At 52.2% G+C, this 21,362-nt stretch overlaps 1 protein-coding gene across 1 annotated transcript in view; it reads left to right on the forward strand.

Annotated features, from left to right (window-relative positions):
• Positions 1-8,890: 8,890 nt before the first annotated feature.
• The window catches only part of ANKS6 (ankyrin repeat and sterile alpha motif domain containing 6), a 44,110-nt gene continuing 31,638 nt past the window's right edge, over positions 8,891-21,362 (forward strand). Inside the window, exons 1-8 of the mRNA XM_044265273.1 lie at positions 8,891-9,365; positions 11,840-11,884; positions 12,563-12,767; positions 13,729-13,835; positions 15,458-15,606; positions 16,714-16,912; positions 17,697-17,746; positions 20,708-20,917. Coding sequence (XP_044121208.1) covers positions 9,089-9,365; positions 11,840-11,884; positions 12,563-12,767; positions 13,729-13,835; positions 15,458-15,606; positions 16,714-16,912; positions 17,697-17,746; positions 20,708-20,917 — 1,242 coding nt within the window. The 5' untranslated portion in view covers positions 8,891-9,088. The remainder of the gene's footprint in view (positions 9,366-11,839; positions 11,885-12,562; positions 12,768-13,728; positions 13,836-15,457; positions 15,607-16,713; positions 16,913-17,696; positions 17,747-20,707; positions 20,918-21,362) is intronic.

The raw sequence follows: 21,362 nt of genomic DNA on the forward strand, positions 1-21,362 counted from the left end.
ATTTCTTTTGATAGCTGCATAGTATTCCATTGTGTATATATACCACATCTTCTTGATCCATTCATCTGTTGATGGACATCTAGGTTCTTTCCATAGTTTGGCTATTGTGGACATTGCTGCTATAAACATTCGGGTGCACGTGCCCCTTTGGATCACTACGTTTGTATCTTTAGGGTAAATACCCAGTAGTGCAATTGCTGGGTCATAGGGCAGTTCTATTTTCAACATTTTGAGGAACCTCCATGCTGTTTTCCAGAGTGGTTGCGCCAGCTTGCATTCCCACCAACAGTGTAGGAGGGTTCCCCTTTCTCCGCATCCTCGCCAGCATCTGTCATTTCCTGACTTGTTGATTTTAGCCTTTCTGACTGGTGTGAGGTGATATCTCATTGTGGTTTTGATTTGTCTTTCCCTGATGCCGAGTGATATGGAGCACTTTTTCATGTGTCTGTTGGCCATCTGGATGTCTTCTTTGCAGAAATGTCTGTTCATGTTCTCTGCCCATTTCTTGATTGGATTATTTGTTCTTTGGGTGTTGAGTTTGCTAAGTTCTTTATAGATTTTGGACACTAGTCCTTTATCTGATATGTCGTTTGCAAATATCTTCTCCCATGCAGATACTCACTCTTAAGGGAATATTTGTAGTAGACACTTACCCTTTTTGACTGCCCAGTATCTGAACCCACTCCCTAATCTGGGGTGTTTCTTCCCTTCTAGGAAACTCTTCTAGGGAACCTATCCTGGAGCCTACCTCCTGCTATACGTGCTGAAAATGCCAGAAATGCACTTTCTCAATCTCCCTTTCTGCCAGTCAGACCACATGACCCAGGCTGAGCCATTTACTCTTTCTCATCTCGGGCTCTCACTCTGGAGCTGGGAATTCCAGAAAGGGCCCATGCGGACTCCATCCTGGTATAGGGTGCAGCCATGCCATAATATGGTGCGCCCTTCTTGGTTATGGGCCTTCCAACATTGGTTCTCTGGTCCTTGTGGGATCTGTGAGCTACAAAAAGATCCTTGTATTAAATCCCCTTTCTCGGGCGCCTGGATGGCTCAGTGGGTTAAGCCGCTGCCTTCGGCTCAGGTCACGATCTCAGGGTCCTGGGATCGAGTCCCGCATCGGGCTCTCTGCTCAGCAGGGAGCCTGCTTCCTCCTCTCTCTCTCTGCCTGCCTCTCTGCCTACTTGTAATCTCTCTCTGCCAAATAAATAAATAAAATCTTTAAAAAAAAAATAAATCCCCTTTCTGAAATTATCCAGAGGGTTTGTTTCTATAGCGTGCAATCAAGAAAGTTGATCAATGCCTATATGTACATATGCATGTCTGTATACGTGTGAAACATCCTTGGAAAGATGAAACAAATGTGAATATTGGTTACGTACAGGGAGTAGGACCAGGAAGTGGGAGAAGAGGGAAAGGGGCTTTCACTTTGGCCTTATGTCCTTCTATACTGTTGGAATTATTATTTTTTTTTACCATACATGTAACTTTTATAATGAAACAGCTAGTTAGTAAAAAGCTGGCTAAATAGAATTTTATTTTTATTTATTTTTTAAAAAGATTTCATTTATTTATTTATTTGACAGACAGAGATCACAAGTAGGCAGAGAGAGAGGAGGAAGCAGGCTCCATGCTGAGCAGAAAGCCCGATGTGGGGCTCGATGCCAGGACCCTGGGATCATGACCTGAGCTGAAGGCAAAGGCTTTAACCCACTGAGCCACCTAGGCATCCCTGAATAAATAGAATTCTAAAAGGATGCAATTATTCAGGATTTTCACAGAAACAAATGTCTTCATTAGACCTTCAAAAGGATGTCATCCTCACCTCTGTTGTAAATGGGGCCAAATCAGGAATGGAGTGAGAGTGTACCACCTCACACACTGGACCGATGTGATTAGCTCTAGCCCTGTAACTTGCCTGTTCACTTTTCATGGCTTCTCATTACTCCCAGAATAAATCCCACTATATTCATCCTGGCATTCATTGGCCCTTGGGAAGCTGAGCCCTGTGTAGTTTCGAGGTTTCTCCTCATCTTTACATTTTGCTTAGACTTTTTCTTCCAGCCCTACTGGCTCAGATCCTAAGGGTATTACCATCTTCTCTGATCTGCCAATGCCATGATCCTTATTCCTTTTTCAGGCCCTCAAGTGCTGACCTGTGTTATGATTCTATGTACACAAGACATAGCCATTTACACATCGTGTACTGAGCACCTACTGTATCTGGCCTTCCATGAAGCTTTTGGACCACAGCTCAGAGTCTAGGTAAGCAAATCATACCAGAATAACATATCAGAATGTTAATGTTATCGCAAGGAGCAGGTGGTGTAAGCAGTTTGCAAACAGGGCTGCCCTTGTTAGAAGCTTTTTCCCCCGCTCTGCCTGGATGGCACTCTCCCCAAATGTCAGCCTGGCTCCATGGTCTGTGCCAGTGTCACATTCTCAGGGATACCTTTTCTACCCATCCTATTATAAAATAATACCCCATCCTTTTTTTTTTTTTTAAAGATTTTATTTATTTATTTATTTGTTTGACAGACAGAGATCACAAGTAGGCAGAGAAAGGCAGAGAAGCAGGCTCCCTGCTGAGCAGAGAGCCTTGATGCAGGGCTGGATCCCAGGACCCTGGAATCATGACCTGAGCCACCCATGTGCCCCAATACCCCATCCTTTAACCTATGTACTAGGATTTAGGTTATGCTCTATTTATTGTTTCAATAGCACTCATCGCTGACACCTGTAGAAGTTACTTACTTGTTTGTGTATTTACAGATTGTCTTTTTCCACTGTGAGGTCCAGGAAAGCAGGGATTTTATTTTGTTCCTGCAGCTTCTCCAGCACTGAGAACAGTGCATGGTTGGCACTCCATAAGTATTTGTTGAGCCCAGAGCACAGAAGACCGGGGTCCCAGTCACCTCGCTCCTGCAGGAGAGTCCTGTGACTTAATCTCCCTAAGCCTCAGGTGTCTCCTCTGTAAACTGGGGGTGGTCACTTGAGCCCTCCCTTGTGGCTGACGGGATGCTGCGAGGATCAGACATGGGCCTCAAGCTTCAGTATGCACCAGCATCACCCGGAGAGCTTGCTAAAATACAGGTAGCTGGGATCCACACGCGAATTTCTGATCCCGTAGGACTGGGGTGGAATCAGGAAATTTGCATTTGTAACAGTGTCCCAGATGGTGCCGATTCAAGAATCACTGATGAAAAGAGAGGAAGTACAGGAGGCGCTAGTAGCCTTAATCCCCAGGTAAGCACCGGCTCTGAAGGCCCTGCAGGACGTCCCGGGGGCCGGGTGCAGAGTGGACCCATCCGAGCCTCGCTTCAGCCAACAACTGGGAAGTTGCAGCTGTGCGCCCGGCGCCGGCGGGGCAGGGGGCAGCTGCGCGCCACAGTCCCGGCCCGAGCGGCGGCGGACCCAGACCCGGTGGTTCCGAGCTCGCTGCGTGAGTGGGCCGGAGCAGGCGCTCCGAACTCCGCGCGGGACAGGAAGTCCCCTGAGCCGCCGGGGAGGACCGTCACCCGGCGCCACACCGGCAGAGGCGGGCCGGTTAGCCTCAGAGCTTTCCGGAACTCACTGCCCCTCCCGGCGCGGCGAGGACGCGCGGCCAGGCCTCCAGCGCGCGCCCGGCACACAGTAGGCGCGCGGCCCCGCCCCCCTGGCGCGCGCCCGGCACACAGTAGGCGCGCGGGCGGCGGGCGGAAGGGGGCGCTGGCGCGCGGTATCCGGGGGCGGAGCCGGCGCGGCGGGCCAGACCGAGGGGCGCGGGCCGCCGGGCCGCGATGGGCGAGGGCGGGCTCCCCCCGGCCTTCCAGCTGCTGCTGCGTGCTTGCGACCAGGGCGACACCGAGACGGCGCGGCGGCTGCTCGAGGCGGGGGCGGCGGAGCCGGCGGAACGCAGCGCGGAGCCCGAGGCGGGCGCGGAGCCGGCGAGGGCCGAGGCGGCCGGGCCCGGGGCGGCGGCGGCGGCGGCGGTGGCCGCCGCCGGAGCGCCAGTGCCCGTGGACTGCTCGGACGAGGCGGGCAACACGGCGCTGCAGTTCGCCGCGGCCGGGGGCCACGAACCGCTGGTGCGCTTCTTGCTGCGCCGCGGCGCCTCGGTCAACAGCCGCAACCACTACGGCTGGAGCGCGCTCATGCAGGCAGCCAGGTGAGGGGCCCGGGATCCCCAGGGGTGGTGTCGGCCGTCCCCGGAGCCGGGCGGGCTCAGGTGGCCGGCCCTGTCTGGCGCCCCTGCAGACGGCCCGGGAGGTGAAGAGTCAAGAACTCGTTCGAGAGAGCTGGAATGGTAAACTTTGAGCAGCTTGGGATTCTACAAGAAGTGGGAGCGCTTTCTAACAATAAAATCAGAATCTTAGAAACAGCGGGCCTTTCGAAACAATCTGAAGACCGCGTTGAATAGAATCTTAGACTTACCATCCTAGAGGTGTTCATTCATCCTTTCTTGCAACACGAGTTTCCTAAGAACCTACCTACCTACCCATCCTAGGCTGGGTGATGGGGACACTGTGGGAGCCAGGCATAGCCGCACCAGGAGCAGCTCACGCGCCAGTGGGCAGACCAGACAAGAGACGACGAGGAAAGGGCAAGGAGCTCTGGGGATGGCAGACCCAGTTCGTGGAAGTGGAGGAAGGTTTTTGGTAAGAATAATGTATATTTTCAGGTCGAGACTGGGTAAGAATTAACCAGGACAGAAGAAGTGGGAGGTGGGAAGGGCGTGATAGGAGGCTCACGCAAATGTTTGAAAGCAAACATGAACAGAAGGCATTGGTAGGACTGCTAGAAGGATGTCAGTCCTAGGAGGGGGCTGGAAGTAGTGGGAGAGGAGCCCCCCGCCTCCTGGAGAGGACGCAGATGCTGTGTGACAGGGCTGAGAAAGATGAGGTATCCTAAGGGCCCTGGGGAGCAATAGAAGGTTCTAGGCAGAGTGAGTGACAGAATCAGATTTATGTTTTGGGAAGATCACTTTCACTGCAGGGTGAGGACAGATTGGAGGGATGGGCTAGTGTCTGAAAGCCTGGTTCGCAGGCGATTGCAGCAGTCTAGGGAGAGGTGATGGCAGCCTGGACCAGAGCAGAGAGAACAGTGGAGAGCAACTAGATGTTTGAGATGTTCTCAGGAAGCAGGATGAACGGGATTTGAAGCGCTGGTGGGAGGGGGACTCTGATATTCAGTAAAGTCGCTCACCCCTGTTGGCCATCATCTTAGGCCGCAGGCACCCCTCAGTTTGGTCTCTGGTGGGTGTTTTAGTATCAGAAATGGTTACATTTGGGGCGCCTGGGTGGCTCAGTCGGTTGGACGTCTCCCTTTGGCTCAGGTCATGATCTCAGCGTCCTGGGTTCGATCCCCACATCCCGCTCCCTTCTTAGGGGGAAGCCTGCTTCTCCCTCTCCCACTCCCCCTGTTTATGTTCCTTCTCACTGTGTCTCTCTCTGTCAAGTAAATAAATAAAATGGTAAAAAAAAAATGGTTACATTCATGTTTTATCCTATTCTGAAAATGGAAAGCTTTTTTGAGCACTTTTTGTGTCAAGCATGGGTTTCTGTGCTTTCAGTGAAGTAATTCATTTAATCCACAAAAACCTTGGGCTGTGTAAGTACTATTGTCACCCCCATTTTACAGATGAGAAATTGAGGCTCAGAGAGTTAACTTCTCAAGGCCACACAGCTTTTAAGTGGCAGAGCCATATTCACACCCTGGTGGGTGGTTCCAGAGCCTGTGCTCCCTGGCCTCTGTTCTAGGCCACCAATCCTGTAACCTGTCTATTTCCTCTTGGTCTTGGCCACGGGGAATCTCCTCGACAAATTGGCCAAATGTGAAAGGGACAGGTTGCATGGTGTTTACTTTGGTCCTAACTTCACCCTTGGCCTCTTTACTTTCCTTCTCCTGCCCTTCATTTCTCTGCCTGCCAGTGTGGCCTCTCTGCCCAGTACTTTGGGCAGTAGGACTTTGTGCCAGGTCTTTAAACACAGGTGTTAATTGCCAAAATTAGTTGGTAATCACAGCTGCTGTTCAGAAAGCCCCACACTTCCCCATCCTCAGTAATTACCTATTAGAAATGGAGCATCCACAAAATTCTCCCAGCCTTCCCTGAATTGTTTAATGTTTTCAGCCTAATTGAATGACCTCTTGGGCTACCTGTGGGTTCAGAAAGTATTCCAGGTGTCAGCATTTCAGTTCAAATTCTCTCCTTTTCTTTCTATCTGATAATGTTTTGTACCAGAGGAGCTGGAGTTTGGGGTCTTAGGGTCTAGGTTCAAGTTTTGACTCTTATCACTTTCAAAAGAAGAGGCTCTGCTTTCCATTCAGGTCTTCAGTTTCCTCATCTGTGAAATGGGCATTATCAGTTTATTTCAAGGTTTATTGGGGCGCCTGGGTGGCTCAGTCATTAAGCATCTGCCTTTGGCTCAGGTCATGATCCCAGGGTCCTGGGATTGAGCCCCGTGTCGGGTTCCCTGCTCAGCAGGAAGCCTGCTTCTCTCTCTCCCTCTTCCCCTGATTGTGTTCCCTCTCTGTGTCTCTCTCTGTCAAATAAAATAAAATAAAATCTTAAAAATAAATATTTCAGGGTTTATTAAGATCAAATGAGATAAAAATGTGACAGTACCTTTTAATCTGCTGTGAGGAGTTATCCTAGGTTTTATTTTACGCTTGATAACGAAATAGTGTGGTTTTTAAAAATTCTCTACTTCCATGGAGGATAAATGAGTTCTGTGGTCCTTTCCATGGCCCACCTCTGGACCATCCTCTGCTTGGTTATGCCAGTCATTTATTTAACACCATCTACTGAGCCCCACTGTCGGTCAGCCCCCGGTCCTGTCCTCCGAGAGCGCACGGTCTGACAGGCAGACATAATGGTAGAAGGAAGGCTCAGGTGCATCCTAGAGGCGAGGACCGGGGGACTTCAGGTGCCTAGATGAAGGGCACCTGAACTCGTGGTGGGAAGGGGTCCTGGAAGCTGCTCAGAGGGCGTGAGCTCCGAGCTGAATCCTGAAGCAGGATGGTATACTTAGGAAAGACGGACAGGGGAGTGCTCTGGGCAGAGAGACAGGACGGCAAAGGCAAAGTCATGGGAGGAGTAGAATTGGTGAGTACAGGCCAGAGTGGCGGGGATGCCGTGGGGATCTGGTGGACATGAAGTTGACTTGGTCAAGGTGGACAGGCCTCTTCATGTGGTGGGAAGCTGGGCCGTGGCCGTCAGGTTGGGGCAATCCCGCCACGGAGGATGGGCGAGAAGGAATACGACTGGAGGTAGGGAGACAGGCTGGGGTTGAAGTTTTCTGCATTTGAGCTTGTGATTTTGATTTGCTCCCTTTCTGCTTTTGGAGAAGAGGAGGGACAGGCCCAGTCCCCCTAGAGCTGGAGGAGCCAGTTCACAAGCTCTCCCTCCAGAGGCTGAGGTGACCCGGTGCCGTTAAGGTTCACGTCTCTGTAGGTATTTTTAAGTTCAGATCAGAGTTTGGCCTTGGCTCTGCCTCCACAGGGAGAAGGGAGGCCCTAGGTTTATAGGAGGTACGAAACTCACTTCCGGAAAGGAGGGGAATGCGACAAGAGAACCAAAACGCTGCCTCGCAGATGCAGACGTTACTCAGGCATTATGATCTGGTGCTCCAGACCCCTCTCCCGTCATTCTTTCTGGTTAGTCCAAGGCTCCTTCCAGCTCAGACACTCGCTGCTCAGCCCCAAGTGTGCCAACCAAAACCCTGCAAAACAGATCTTTTCTGCCCTCTGGTGGCTAAAGAAGGCAGAGGTTTTGCTGGGAAGAGGTATCTGTTTTCCTGGTATTGGTGTTGGTTGGTGGTCGCTTCTGTGTCTCCCTGGCCAGCTCCTGCTTCCTGGAGGAGGGCCCCACCCAGGCCTAATTCTTAGCCCCTGGCAGCCCGCATTCCTGCCAGCAGGTGGCAGCAGGCTTCTGGTGAGCCCATCTCTGCTGACCAGAGCCGGGCTACTCCTCTTGGCATGGAGTGCCCTGGCTCATCTTGAAGGACCTTCTGTGTGTGTTTGGGGATGGGTAGACATGAGTCAGCCCTGAGCCCTGCCCACGGGAGTCAGCACAGATAGAAGTAGATTGCAAGGCTACAAAGCAAAATAAAATGAACTCTCTGGGATGTGGGAAGCAGCATGGTGTAGGGGAAAAAGTGGGGACATCAGGATTCAGACAGACCTGGGTTCTGACCCTGACACCACTTCTTACCAGTTGGGTGACATCGGTACTTAGTGTAACATAAAAGGTCAAATGATCATTAAAACATCTAACACTTATGCAGTGCTCCTTTGGCCAAGCACTGTTCTGAGTGCTGCATATATTCTCTATTAATATATACTAACTCGTCGGATCCTTAACAGCCCTTGAAGCAGACACAGTGATACATCCCTGTTTTATAGGTGAGGCAATGAAGGCATGAAGAAGCTGAAGTTCTTTCTCAGGGTCGTATAGCTAGTGATTGGCAGAGCTGGATTTGAACCCAGACAGAGCAGTTGTTCACGTTTGATGGTGGACCTGCAGGGCCAGCACAGTGCCTGGCACCAGAAGACGACCTTTTACTCTGGGGCACCTGGGTGGCTCAGTTGGTTAAGTGGCTGCCTTCGGCTCAGGTCATGATCCCAGGGTTCTGGGATCAAGCCCCACATCGGGCTCCTTGCTCAGCAGGGAGTCTGCTTCTCCCTCTCTCTCTGCGTGCTGCTCTGCCTGCTTGTGCTATCTCTCTGTCAAATAAATAAATAAAATCTTTTAAAAAAAAAAGAAGAAGATCTTTTACTCTAAGTCGCTATTATGATTTTAATAATTAATGACAGATGAGAATTACATAAGCTGTCTCCGTGTCAGTGCTCCATGTTAGCGTCACTAATTCTCTGTCTTCCTGGCAGATTTGGGCACGTGAGTGTGGCACATCTCCTTTTGGACCATGGGGCTGATGTCAACGCCCAGAACCGGCTAGGGGCCAGTGTGCTCACTGTGGCCTCTCGGGGTGGCCACCTGGGCGTGGTGAAGCTGCTTCTAGAAGCTGGTGCCTTTGTGGACCATCACAGCCCCTCCAGCGAGCAGCCGGGGGCAGGGGACAGCAGGGACGAGCTGTTGGACATCACAGCCCTGATGGCTGCCATCCAGCATGGGCACGAGGCCGTAGTGCGTCTGCTGATGGAGTGGGGTGCGGACCCCAACCGCGTGGCCCGAACTGTGGGCTGGAGCCCGCTGATGCTGTCGGCGCTTATTGGAAGGCTTGGTGTGGCCCAACAGCTGGTGGAGAAGGGGGCCAACCCTGACCACCTCAGCGTGCTGGAGAAGACGGCCTTTGAGGTTGCACTGGACCGCAAGCATAGGGATCTTGCAGACTACCTGGACCCACTGACCACGGTCAGGCCCAAGACAGGTCAGGCTGTGCTGCCACCAACCTGGACCCTAAATGGCGTTTAAATGACAAAAGCTGAGGCTTACCCAACCAGAGGGCATGTACAAATCAGAGTCTGGCCTACAGAATAGTGGGTCTTAAGTTGTGCTGTGCATAAGAATCAGTTGGAGAGCCTATTATTTGCGGGTTCAAGGGCCACCCTCTGGAATGATTTGGTATCTGTGGGAAGAGCCTGGAACCCCCATAGGAAGGCCCCTTCTTTCCAACCAGACAGTTCTGATGCAGGAGGTTCTGGGATCTTTCTAGAATAGGGGTCAGCAGACTTTTTCTGGAAAGGACCAGATAGTAAATATTTTAGACTTTGCGGGCCAGCCTCTGTCAGAACCACTCAATTCTGTTAGAGAGAAAGCGGCCGTACATTATATGTCAATGAGTGGGTATGGCGTGTTCTAGTAAAACACTAATTACCAAAATAAGCTGGGAAGCAGATTTGGCCCAGGACTGTAGTTTACCAACCCCTGCTCTAGAACAATGTGCCCTCTACCCATGGAGACCTTGGCCTCTGTAGGGGAGACAGGCAAGAAGCAGGAAATAAACATTAAGTATATAGTATGGTAGGTGGGCAGTACCATGGTGGGGGTGGGAGATGGGCAAGGCTGAGGTTTGGGAGTGGTGGTGATTGGGGCGATGCAGGCTGCCCCTGGTGGGTGGCCTCCTGGAGCAGGTGAGATGGCAGCTGGCTTGCAGGAGCTGAGGGAGTGCTCCAAACAGGCTCTCAGGGAAGAGCCTTCAGGTAGGCCAGCAGCAAGGGCAAAAGTGTGTTCTTAGTGATAGATTATTAAATAAATAACCATTAGCCTCTAGCTGTTTTTGTGAGATGCCAAGAAATTCGCCTGCCCCAGTTCTCTCCCTCCCGTGAGCTACAACAAGGTACCCCCCGACCCCTACTGTGGTTGTTCCTGGGCTCGGGCAGGGTCCCCAGTCTGCTCTGCTGCAGATGGGCAACACTGGCATCTGGAAGGAGGAGGGGACCATCAGTGGCACAGCTCCCCCAGCCTCCTGGGGTCAGGCTAGAGGGTCAGTGATTGTTTTGTATGTTTTGTATCGAATGGTTGCTTAGCAACCAACACACAGGCCAGAGGACACGCTTTTTCCTCAAAGGGTCTTGCCATGAGAAGGCTCCGCCCACAACAAATTAGACTTTTATACACTTAAAGGAATGTGACATATTTAAAACTGAGGTGCAGAATCCTTTCTTAATAGTATTGCACTAGCAGAATTAGACACTTAGTCCCATGGTCCTGTCCGTACGTCTCTGTGAGAAGCTTGGAGTTACGGAATACCCTTTCTGGGGTGGGTGCCAGTCACTGGTCAAGAGAACAAAAATTGCTGTTTGGATTTCTGGAGCATTTCCCATTTCCATTCTTGATCTCTGAAATCACCACATCGTCCCCATGTTAACATGTTATCCCCCTGTTGTTGGTGAGGAGAGTGATCATTCTGGAAACACACACTCCCTTTCCAACACGCTCACTTCAAACTTGGTGATCCCTGCACCAGGCGGCAGCTTCCTCCCAGCTGCTTGAGGGGGCTGGCCCGGCCCAGAGAGTTAGCCCAGAGCCACAGCTTCCCCTCGCAGCTCTCACGCCCCTCACAGTTCCCCTTCCACGAACTCTGTCTCTGGAGTTCGTGGAATTGCCAGAAGTCTTGCATTCGGCCACCTACAGGGGTGCTGGTGCTGAGGATGTCTGTTTTCTAACAGTAGCACAGTACCTACCAGCTCAGGCTCTGAGGAAGGTGACCGATGGGGAGGGGCCAGCATGAGGTGGGTACAACAAGGCCCAGGTTTGGGGATAGGCGTGGCCTCCCATACCAGCTGGGCTGCAGGGACCAAGGTAAAAACATCAGGGGGTTTGCAGGGGGCCACATCTGCAAGGCTGGGGCAGACTCAGAGTTGTTCAGATTGCTTCTTATTTGGGAAGGAAAACAAAAGTGAACATTGGGCTGTTCTGGTGGCCACATCCATGACCTCCCCCTATGCTCAGCTGCTAGTGTCTCCATTCTCTCCTTTGGGATTATCTCAGGGTTGTACCTTTAGTTTTTAGTAGAGAAGAATCGCTTTTTTTTTTTTTTAATGTTTTTTCATAGGAATCCAGATTTTTCCAAGACCATACTTTTATATTACAGCTAAGAGAGGACATCCCAAAGTTTGGAATACCCCAAAGTGATTGCTTTGTAGGTGTGGGATCAGGAAATGTTCTGCTTCTTCAGGTTTTGTTGGCCTGTTGACTTCCCAGGTTCTGTCTTGGGGAAATCTACAGACACTCTCTAACTCTTCCAGAAAGGCTGCCAGGTTCATCTGCTACATGGGTCTCTGATCAGATTGCTTGGGAAACCAGATCACTTTTAAAGCTAGGCTGTATTGTTACATGTGGGTGACTTTTCTATTCTATTAAATCTTTTGTGGTTAACTTTAAAAATCTTTCTTTACCTAGATGAGGAGAAAAGGCGGCCTGATATTTTCCATGCATTGAAAATGGGTAAGCACTTTAGAAAATCTTTTTGGAGATTTATGGATATAGGGACATTCTCCCAACCTAGTATTTGTAATCCATTTCAAGGCCACCCAGAGTGTTTGAGAAAGAAACAGGCATTTTGTTATTTCCTGACTCGGTGGTTTCTCACAGGGTGGTTCAGCCGCTGGAGACTGGTAGTCATTATGATGCTTTATACACAAATTCCAGACTGATCTCCCAGCCCCCCACCCCCACCCCCCTGCCAAACCCTGTGGCTATGTTCTGGCTTTTCCCTACCTCTGAAATGCATTACGGCCTACCTACCCACTCCACTCTGATTGTGATGAAGCCAAAACTCTCTCCTGTTGTAGACCCCACCTCCAGGAAGCCCTCCCTGATCCTCACTCCCCAGGGAGATCTGAGCTCTCTGCGACACATTGCCCTTCATGTTCCTTCATCTGTTCTCTTGGGATATCAATAACACTTCTCTCTTTTAGAAAAACTATTTTTGTTCTTGCCTCCGACCCTTACCAAGAGATTTGAGGATGGGGGCTCCCTCTTCTTCACCTTTGTCGCCCCTCTGATGCCCAGCAACCCAGTGCAGAGGCAGGCTGAGCACCTGTTTGTTACTGAAACCTGCTGGGTAAGTCATCCGGCAGCCCGCTGCCTGCAGACCACCAGATCTCCCTCTTCTGTTTGCAGGAAACTTCCAGCTGGTCAAAGAGATTGCAGACGAAGACCCCAACTATGTGAATCTGGTCAACGGGGATGGGGCCACCCCGCTGATGCTGGCAGCGGTCATGGGGCAGCTGCCTCTGGTGCAGCTGCTGGTGGAGAGGCATGCCGACGTTGACAAGCAGGACAGCGTGCATGGCTGGACGGCCCTCATGCAGGCCACCTACCATGGGTCAGTACCAGCTCTGCTCCCTCCGTGGAAGGCTTACAATACCCTGAGCTCAGATAGGTTTCTTGAAGGAGTTTTCTGGTCCCAAGAAACTACAGATGAACTCAAGGGCTGGGAAAACCTTGCGGCACACACACACAAAAATCAAAGTGGTACAGGCTCATTCTATTCTGCCTTCCTATTCTGTGTCCTGATGCCTGTGACCTTATTACAGAATTCACCAGTGCCCATAAAAACTGTGCAGCAGGAACATTTTATGCAGGCAGATAAGTGGCTCTAGTAGATTTCAGTGGAACAGTGGTCGGTTGGTTTGGATTGTTCACACTGCTGGCCTTAAGTTTGTGTCCCACTGGAAATGAACATGAGCCATTCATACTGTTGGCTTCTCAGCAACTGGCAGTGAATCTTGTCCTCACCCTCTCCTTCTGAATAGGCACCGCCGTTGACTGGTGCTCCTGTTCTCCCTCTCCCAGGGAGGCTGGCCCAGAGACCAGGAGCTGTAGACCTTCTTACAGTGGCTTGGTGGTCTGATTCCAAATAACTGGCCCTTCCTTCCCTGTTTCAGGTGATCACAGCACTCTCCCGTGTCATCTCAAAGTAGTTTATTTTGCTGTTTGGTCAGCTTCGGGCTTCTGCATCAGACACCTTGTCCTATGTGGGGCTTCTACAGTGTGGGTGTCCTGATTTGGGGCAGGAGGAGTGGGGAATTTATGTGTGGGCGTGTTGGCCACGTAGTTTTCCTTTTGTTTGTCGAAGGAACACCTCGGCTTTGGTTTCCATCATATTCGCGTCTGATCAGCCCATGGTGTAGGGAAGGAGGAGTGTGAGACCCTTGGCAGCTTTCCATGCCCTTCTTTTGGGCTCTGGGATGGGACACTGTAGTTAATACCGTCAGCTTGCCCAGGAACAAAGCCAGGCTTTCGCTTTCAGTGCCTCTAACTCTGGCTTTTTCTTTCCTCTCCAGGAATAAGGAAATTGTCAAATATCTGCTAAACCAAGGGGCTGATGTCACTCTTCGTGCAAAAAACGGGTACACGGCCTTTGACCTAGTGATGCTGCTGAGTGATCCTGGTGGGTTGTTTCTGGAAAAGGGTTGTAAACCTGCACAGCCTTTCTCTGGCTAGGAATGGAGAGAGTCATCTTTGTTTTCAGCCCTTGCTTACTCATGGGGGAAGTCACTCTTGAGCCCCAAGGGGCTCACCACGGGTCCTCAGACAAGTGGCTTCCTTCCTCAGTAAAGGCTGGGCTGGCACCAGGTAAACCTCTGGGCTTCTCCGGCACCGGCCTTCAGGAAGTCTCCTAGGAGGGAAGGCCAGCGAGACACGAATTTGCCCCAGTGGGCCACACAAGCCCCAGAATGGTACCAGGGCTTTGGAGCCAGAAACCCTGACTCTCGGGGAAACAGAAAGGCCCCTTTGACAAGGAGAAGCAGACATGAAGCCATGGTCCCCTGTGCTGAATTGTGTAGGGAGAGGCCGCTGGGTCAAGGGTACTCTGCTGCAGTGTCGCCATCCATACTCTGATGTGTCTTGGTCCCCGCAGGCATCTGCTGCTCCCCTTGGGCCCTCCCCAACTGTGACAGGCCCTCCTCTCAGACCTGAGGCATCCAGTCAGGCAACTCAGGGATCAGAGTCTGTTTGTCTGTCCTGTCTCCTCTTGCCCTGGAGTTTCAGTCCAGGGAAGGAGAGAGGCTGGGAGGTCCTTCTGACCCACAGACTTTGAGCTGTGAGCCAGATCCCAGCCTGCTGGCCTTGGGAGAGGTCTTTACCTCCATAGTCCCAAGTGGACTTGTTCCCGCCACCTCTGTGGGCTACGGGGTGGTGGGCCGGAGCACCCTACCTCATCACTGGCATTGCCCCCACCGCAGACCCCATGTGCCTACCTGGTTCCATTTCATCCTCACAGGGTGTGTGAGGGGAAGCAGAGCTGCATGTCCCCTTGTGGAGGGGAGGTGACCAGGGTCAAGAGAGATGGCTTGACCTAGCCGGCGAGTTGGGGTCCTCTGCCCAAGTCTAATAAGCTCGCTCTGCCTCATCAGAGACCCTCCCGGTGTGCCAAGAGTTTGTGTCCTCCGAACTCATCCCTGCATCATGCACCCTTTTCTCACAAAAACTCATGTCTCACTGCGTCTCTTCTCCCTTGGCCTCCGATCACTTCCCTACCCTCTCGCTAGTCGATTATTTTTTCCTAGTGAGTTTTTTTAAACAAACTTTTTGCCTGAAATTTTCAAAGAAACACATACTTATTATTGAACTCTTGGAGAGAAAAAAAAGAAACAGTTATCAAGAGGAAAACACTGTTAATAGTTTGTAGTGTTTTCTTGTCAGTTTCACTTATTGCATTGTTTTGTTTTGGTAACCCAGGTAATAATAACAAGACCCGACCTCTCTTAAGCACTTACCTTAGGCAGGAATTCCCTTGAATCCTCCACATGCCTTCATGTGGTGCCTACTGGCAGCCCTTTCCAGAGACCCAGAGACTCACTCACAGGCCGTTGCACAGCCGGGGAGGGGCCGAGGCAGACCCGAAGCCCCCGCCATCGGCTGCAGAGTCTGTCCTCTTAAACCATGCTTCCCGTCGATCTTTCTGTGGGGAAATGAGTTCTGAGGCCAAGCGTGGTCTCCTTGAGCCCCCTCCCCTCCGTAGCCCAACAGACGTATTTGCAGGTAAAGCGCTGCCTTTTGTGTCCATAGACACGGAACTTGTTCGACTGCTGGCATCTGTCTGCATGCAGGTGACTAAAGACAAAGGCCGGCCCAGCCACCCACCGCCTCTGCCCCACTCGAAGGCTCGACAGCCCTGGAGTGTCCCAGTGCTGCCCGATGACAAAGGCGGGCTTAAGGTTGGCCTTTTCCTGTCCTCCAGGGCTAGAGAGAGAGCCAGGCTGACAGGCTGCGGGATGCCTGCCGCTTCCTACTGACGCCGGGCTGGTTTCGGCTAGGGTGAGGGCGGCCCAGCAGGAGCAGGAAGTAAACTGGGGGTGAGCAGTGAGCATGGCAGATATGGGGGGGATCCAAATGCCTCTCCTCCCAGGCCATGTGTGTGCGGCATCTGTGTCTGCACGTGGGATACTGCTGCTGTGCTGTTCTCCGGTCTCCCCGCTGCCCACGGGCCTGCATCCATGGCTTTCTGAAAATTCCAGAATGACCTCCAGTTGCTCATTTCTAACTGCAAGCTGAGAGTATTTTTCTTTGACTTTCTCATGCTCCCCATCTTCTCTACTTGCCTGAAATCCACCTTCCTCTCCGCCATCCTGTCTGGGGTTCTGGCACCTCCGTGATCTGCATGCTCGGCCCCCTGTTCCTGTGCATCGCTCACACAAGCCCCAGGTCTTCCTCTTGCTGTCATTCACAGAGGTCCCTGCAACCCCATCCTCGCTGCCGTCTTGGCCGCGCCCTCCTGGCCTCCCCTCCCGGTGTGTCCCAGGGTTATGGAGAGAAAAACACCCTGGGGGGTGGTACCGGTCCCCTCTCTCAGCGGGGGGTGGTACTGGTCCCCCCCTCTGTCGGTGGGGGGGGGACGTCAGCTGCTGGAACAGGTGTCCCAGGCCTTGCAGTGGACACCCAACACCTCTCACTCGCACAGGAATTGGGGGAGGAGGTTACACAGTGACTGATGTTACCGTGTTTGGCATCACCTCTTGTCCATCTGTCTGTCTCTGACTCACTATAAGACACCGAGCAAGTGGGCACCCCATCTGGGTTTCCAATTCTCGATCTGTGTGAGGTGGAGATTGGTGAGATGAGGGGTGGCAGATAGGGTCGCCCCTAAGAGCTGAGTCCGAAAGGATTTAGAAAGAACCATGGCTTTGTGGGAGAGGGTGCAGTGGCTATTTGGGAGAACTTGTCATGCGCCCGGGGAGCAGAGGGGAAGCCTGTGTAAAGTGTAGTCCCCACCCCCAGGCTGGGTGTTCCTGGAGCACGACCTCTGCTCTGCATTTCCTTGGCAGTCCTGGTGGAACCGAATGTCCAATCGGTTCCGGAAGCTCAAACTGACGCAGACCCTGCCCCGCGGGCTCTCCAGCAACCAGCCTTTGCCTTTCTGTGATGAGCCAGAGTCAGCACTGGACTCCACGATGCGGGCGGCCCCCCAGGATAAGCTAAGCCGCCTGGGGCTTCAGGCTGTCGCCCCTACCATGAAAGAGAATGGTAAGAAAACACTGCATGTGCTGTAGAATTCTCAGAATGGTCAGACCCAAATTCTCTGCCTTTTGTCCTATCTCCTGGGCTGATGTCAGAGGGGAGATGCTTATTGGGATGTGACACAGGAGCAGAGTGGCTGGTCTGGGGAAGGACTGAGAGGCACGGACACCAGTGCAGTCAGCATGGTAGAGGGGATGGTGGTGGTGAGAGTCCCTGGCCTCGGTCCCACACACCCTGCTGAGGGACCAGAGGCCAGGCCCTGCCTGTCCCTTGCCTCTGAGAGGTGCTTTCCCCACCTGTCCAGGATGATTGGTCTCTAGCACTGGAAGGTTTTAAAATAGAATGAGTTATCTGGTGGGGGCTTGTGGGGTAGGTAATGGACTTCCCACCGCTGGAGATGTTCAACGGATTGGATGACTTTGCCAGGGGATCGAAGGAGAGTCCCACACTGATTGGACAATTGATTACATCACATCCCTTCTACCAGACTCCCAGCCCCTAGATGAGCTCCTTCAGCAGCGCTGTTTGAGACAGACTATTGAGCTGGGTCCTCCGCTGTCTGACCCGCGTGGCAGTGGTTTATGGAAAAGCTGAAAACATGCTTCAAGAGATACCTTTTAAATATTTTCCTTCTGTTCAGATATTGAATACCAATTATTATTAAATATTAAATCACTCAGGAGAGTTGGTTTTCCAGGATGAATGCTGACCTTGTCACTCTTCCTCATGCCGTGAACTTGTTTGGAGTTGGAGGGGGGATCATTTCAGGAAATTTCCATTTGTCTCTCAGGTCCTGGGAGCACGAGAGGAGACAAAGAAGATGCGTTATTGACCACCATGGTGAGTGTGGGGCTTTTCTAAAAGCATTTCAGGTCTCTACTAGTCATGAGTTGATTGATTTACAAGGCTGGATATAGACATGTGTCTGTCTTTGTGGTGGTCACAGATGGGGTTGATATCAAAACGTGTGACCCTGTCACAGCTCTGGCACTGAGGGGGTGGGGAACAGATGCCAGCCAGAAGCCATGGGTAAGGCTGTGCTGGTGCTCAGTGGCCAGATGTCAGCCCTGATGGTGTTTGCAGGGAGGCAGCACTAAGGACAGGGCTTTGAATGTAAGACTTGATGGGGGACATTGGACTCACTATTTTGGTTGTGGGGAGTCAGGAGGAGAGGAGTCACGGAGGAGGCTGTGCTTGCAGCCCGAGAGGCCTCTGTCTCTTCATCTGTGAACTAGAGATGGGTCAGGATTAGTTTTGGCTATGAGTACCAGGAAGTCCTCAAATGACAGTGGCATAGATGAGCTAGCAGCTTATTTTTCTCAAGTGCAGCTCAGGACTGGTGCGTTGACCCATGGAATTAGGGGCATGCTTCCTTCTACCCATACTTGGCTTCTGTTACCTAGACGGCTGCCAGAGCTGTGGCCATTCGAGCCAGCAGGAGAGATGAGGGGAGAGACAAGTGGCTGCGGGCACATACCACGTGTCTTTCAAGTTTCCTGGGAACCCACATGCCACTTCCGCTTATGTCAGGTCGGCCAGCATGCAGTCACGTGGGAGTCGCTGCACAGGAGGCTGGGAAATGCAGTCTCTGTTCCAGGTGGCTGTGTCTCATCATAGTGTCAGGGGTGTCTACTGAGGAAGATGTGGAAGACGGGTTCTGGGGGACGGCTGGCAGTCTCTGACTTAAGGGACGCTATCCCTCATGGTTGTTTGTTTGAATAAGTTTATCCCCAGGAAGTTCTTAGCATAGTGCCTGGCCCAGAAGGCGCTCACAGTTATCTGCTGTGTGACCTTGGACTTGTGACTTCCCCTCTCTGGACCTCATGTGCTCCTGTTTGAAATGAGAGCCTCCTGGTTGGGGTTGAAGTGCATTTAGCTCTAGGACCGTAATCTGAAGGCTGACCAGGAGAGGGCAGTATCGGAGAGGAGAAGGGAGCAGAAGCTTCCCCAGTGAGGGCCTCAGCTGCCTCAGGGACCAGTGGCACCTGGAGCCGAGTGCTGAGGGATCTGCTCTTTCGGCCCTGTCCTGCTGTGTGATAGGTATGAATCCCTGTCTCTAGACCAGTTTACCAAGGTGGGCGCTTGTGCTGCCGGACACTTGCTAATCTCATTAAACGGCAGCAGTTACTTTTGTATGAGAAGGGCTGTTGCCAAGATTTGGGAAGATGCAGTTGAGTATAAAGAAGAGACATTAAAATCACCTTTGATGATACACAGGATCATGATGACATTTTGTGCTTTGTATCTTTTGAGTATTTTTCTAGCCGTATTTTAGCCTCTACAAGTATATCGCGTCCCTATATGACAGCGGCAAATACGTCTCACAGCTCTTACTAAGGGCCGGCCACCATTAGGCGCACTTAACATATGTTTGCCCATTTAGCCTCCCCAGCACCCCTGGGAGGTCGGCACTGTTCTCTTCCCTATGCTGTGCTGAGCCTGACCTAACTAACAGTGCTGACCGTCTGTCGCAGGCCATTAAACACTCGTTAGCCACAGCGCGTCGAGTAGCCACACGATACGACGTTCGTCATGGGACTGTGCCTCACAGACCAGTGAGGGCTCACCTGTTGGACTTTGGGGTTTTAGTTGTTGTTTTCACAGATCTGATGAAATATTCTTATGCCTCAGTTTCCCCTGCTTGCCTGACTGTTTCCTTGGGGGTAAACCTCTAGAAATAGGATTTCTGGGTCAGTGGTCAGTGGGCATTGTCATGCCTTCCAGAAAGTTTGCAACAATTTAGACTCTGACCTCAAGGAGTGAAAATGCCTTTTGAGGGCGTTGCAGCTGGGTGCATCCCTAGTCCGCTTCTAGTCTGACCCTCATTGCTGGCTGAGGTTACTGAGGTCCTGACGGGACAGCCCTGTTCACAGACTCTCAGAAGAGCTCGGGGAAGCCAGGGTGGGACCCAGGTTGCCCAGCCGCCACCTGCCGTGGCGCTTCCCCATCCCACCTCCTAATGCCTGATGGAAGGCGCCAGCGTGCTGGGCTGCCCCTGGGCAGATGGAGGATGGCCAGGGAGCCCTGCCGAGTGGGCGTTTGCAGTCGTCCTAGTGGAGATGCACGCGTGCCCGGCTCCTGAGGCAGGTTTAGCTGTGGGATGCCCTTCCCTGCAAAGCGCCATCTGGCACCAAGTCCACTGTCTTTTCTTAATTAAAGTTAGTGTGGACTGTGTGAATGCTTTTCCTTGACAATCCACCAGTCATCATTGTGTGGATTTTATACTAACCCTAAATCACATTTTCAAAATATAAAATTACAGTTAAAAATGTCAGCAGTGGGAGGTGTGGCTGGAGTAGGAAGGGTGTGGTGGGATGGGGAAGGGAGACTTTGCTGGGCTCACAGAGAGCCTGTCTGGGCCTCGTGGTCCCCCCTGCCGTGCCCTGCCCCTTCCTCCTGAGACCCCCAGCTCTCCCCTCTGTCCTGCCCCTCTGGCTGCTGGGCCCTGCTGCATTCTGCTCCCTGGACCTGCAGTGCCCTTTTCCCCAGCCCCTCGGGGGTCCCTGTCACAGCACACTCAGCATCCCTTGCCTCCCCCCCCAATCTCCCCATCCCCTCTGTCTCCATTCTAGCTGCTATCATGGACATAAAAGAAGCTGGGGACTGGAGCAGAGTAAAGGAGGGTATTGCTTGGTTGCTGGGAGGCGAGCAGAGGATACCACATGGGTTTCCGGCAGGTTGTGTGTTGGGAGGGGTGAGGGGGTAGATGCAGGTGCCATTCTCTGAGAAGCGGGAGAAACCTGGAGAGTTCCATGAAGAGCCCCACTGGGGCTTGTCTAACCCACAGCCTGTCTTTTTCAGCTTCGCAATGGAGCCCCCTTCCCCAGACTCCCGAGTGACAAGCTGAAGGCAGTCATCCCCCCTTTCTTACCCCCTTCCAGTTTTGAGCTGTGGAGCTCCGATCGGTCCCGGACATGTCACAGTGGGAAGGCAGAGCCCGTGAAGACTGTGCTGCCCCAGAGAGCTGGCAGGGGTGCTCCCGTGGGCGTGGCTGGTGGGAGCACCGATGCTGTAAGTCGCCTGGCTTTGATACTCACTCACTGCTCCCTGAAGTTGGGTGGGCTGTGGGCAGAAGGGACCTCTGACCTGCTAATCCAGCAAGGTCGAAGGTTTTGTTTTCTTTTAAATGAGTGTTATCCTTTTGTCTCATGAATCCTACAACGGGACTTACTTTATAAACAGATTAAAATATGGTGTGAAGGGAATGGAAGTTGAGGGGGCCCCCTCTTTTCTGCCTTTTCTCTGGAGCCCTGGAGCTCCCTAGAGCATAGCCTGAAGACCTGATCTAATCCAACCTTCCCTTTAGTAGATGAGGAGACTGAGACCTGGAGAGGGCAAGTAACCTGCCATAGTGTACCCAGCTCTGTGGCCTGGGCCAGGAAGGGGAGTTAGGTTCTTGGTTTCAAACCAACTTCCACATGATGTCATTGTTCAGGTTGATGACCAGGAGCAAACA

This window comes from Neovison vison, chromosome 9, assembly GCF_020171115.1.
Source record: "Neovison vison isolate M4711 chromosome 9, ASM_NN_V1, whole genome shotgun sequence".
In the NCBI taxonomy this organism is placed as follows: Eukaryota; Metazoa; Chordata; class Mammalia; order Carnivora; family Mustelidae; genus Neogale; species Neogale vison.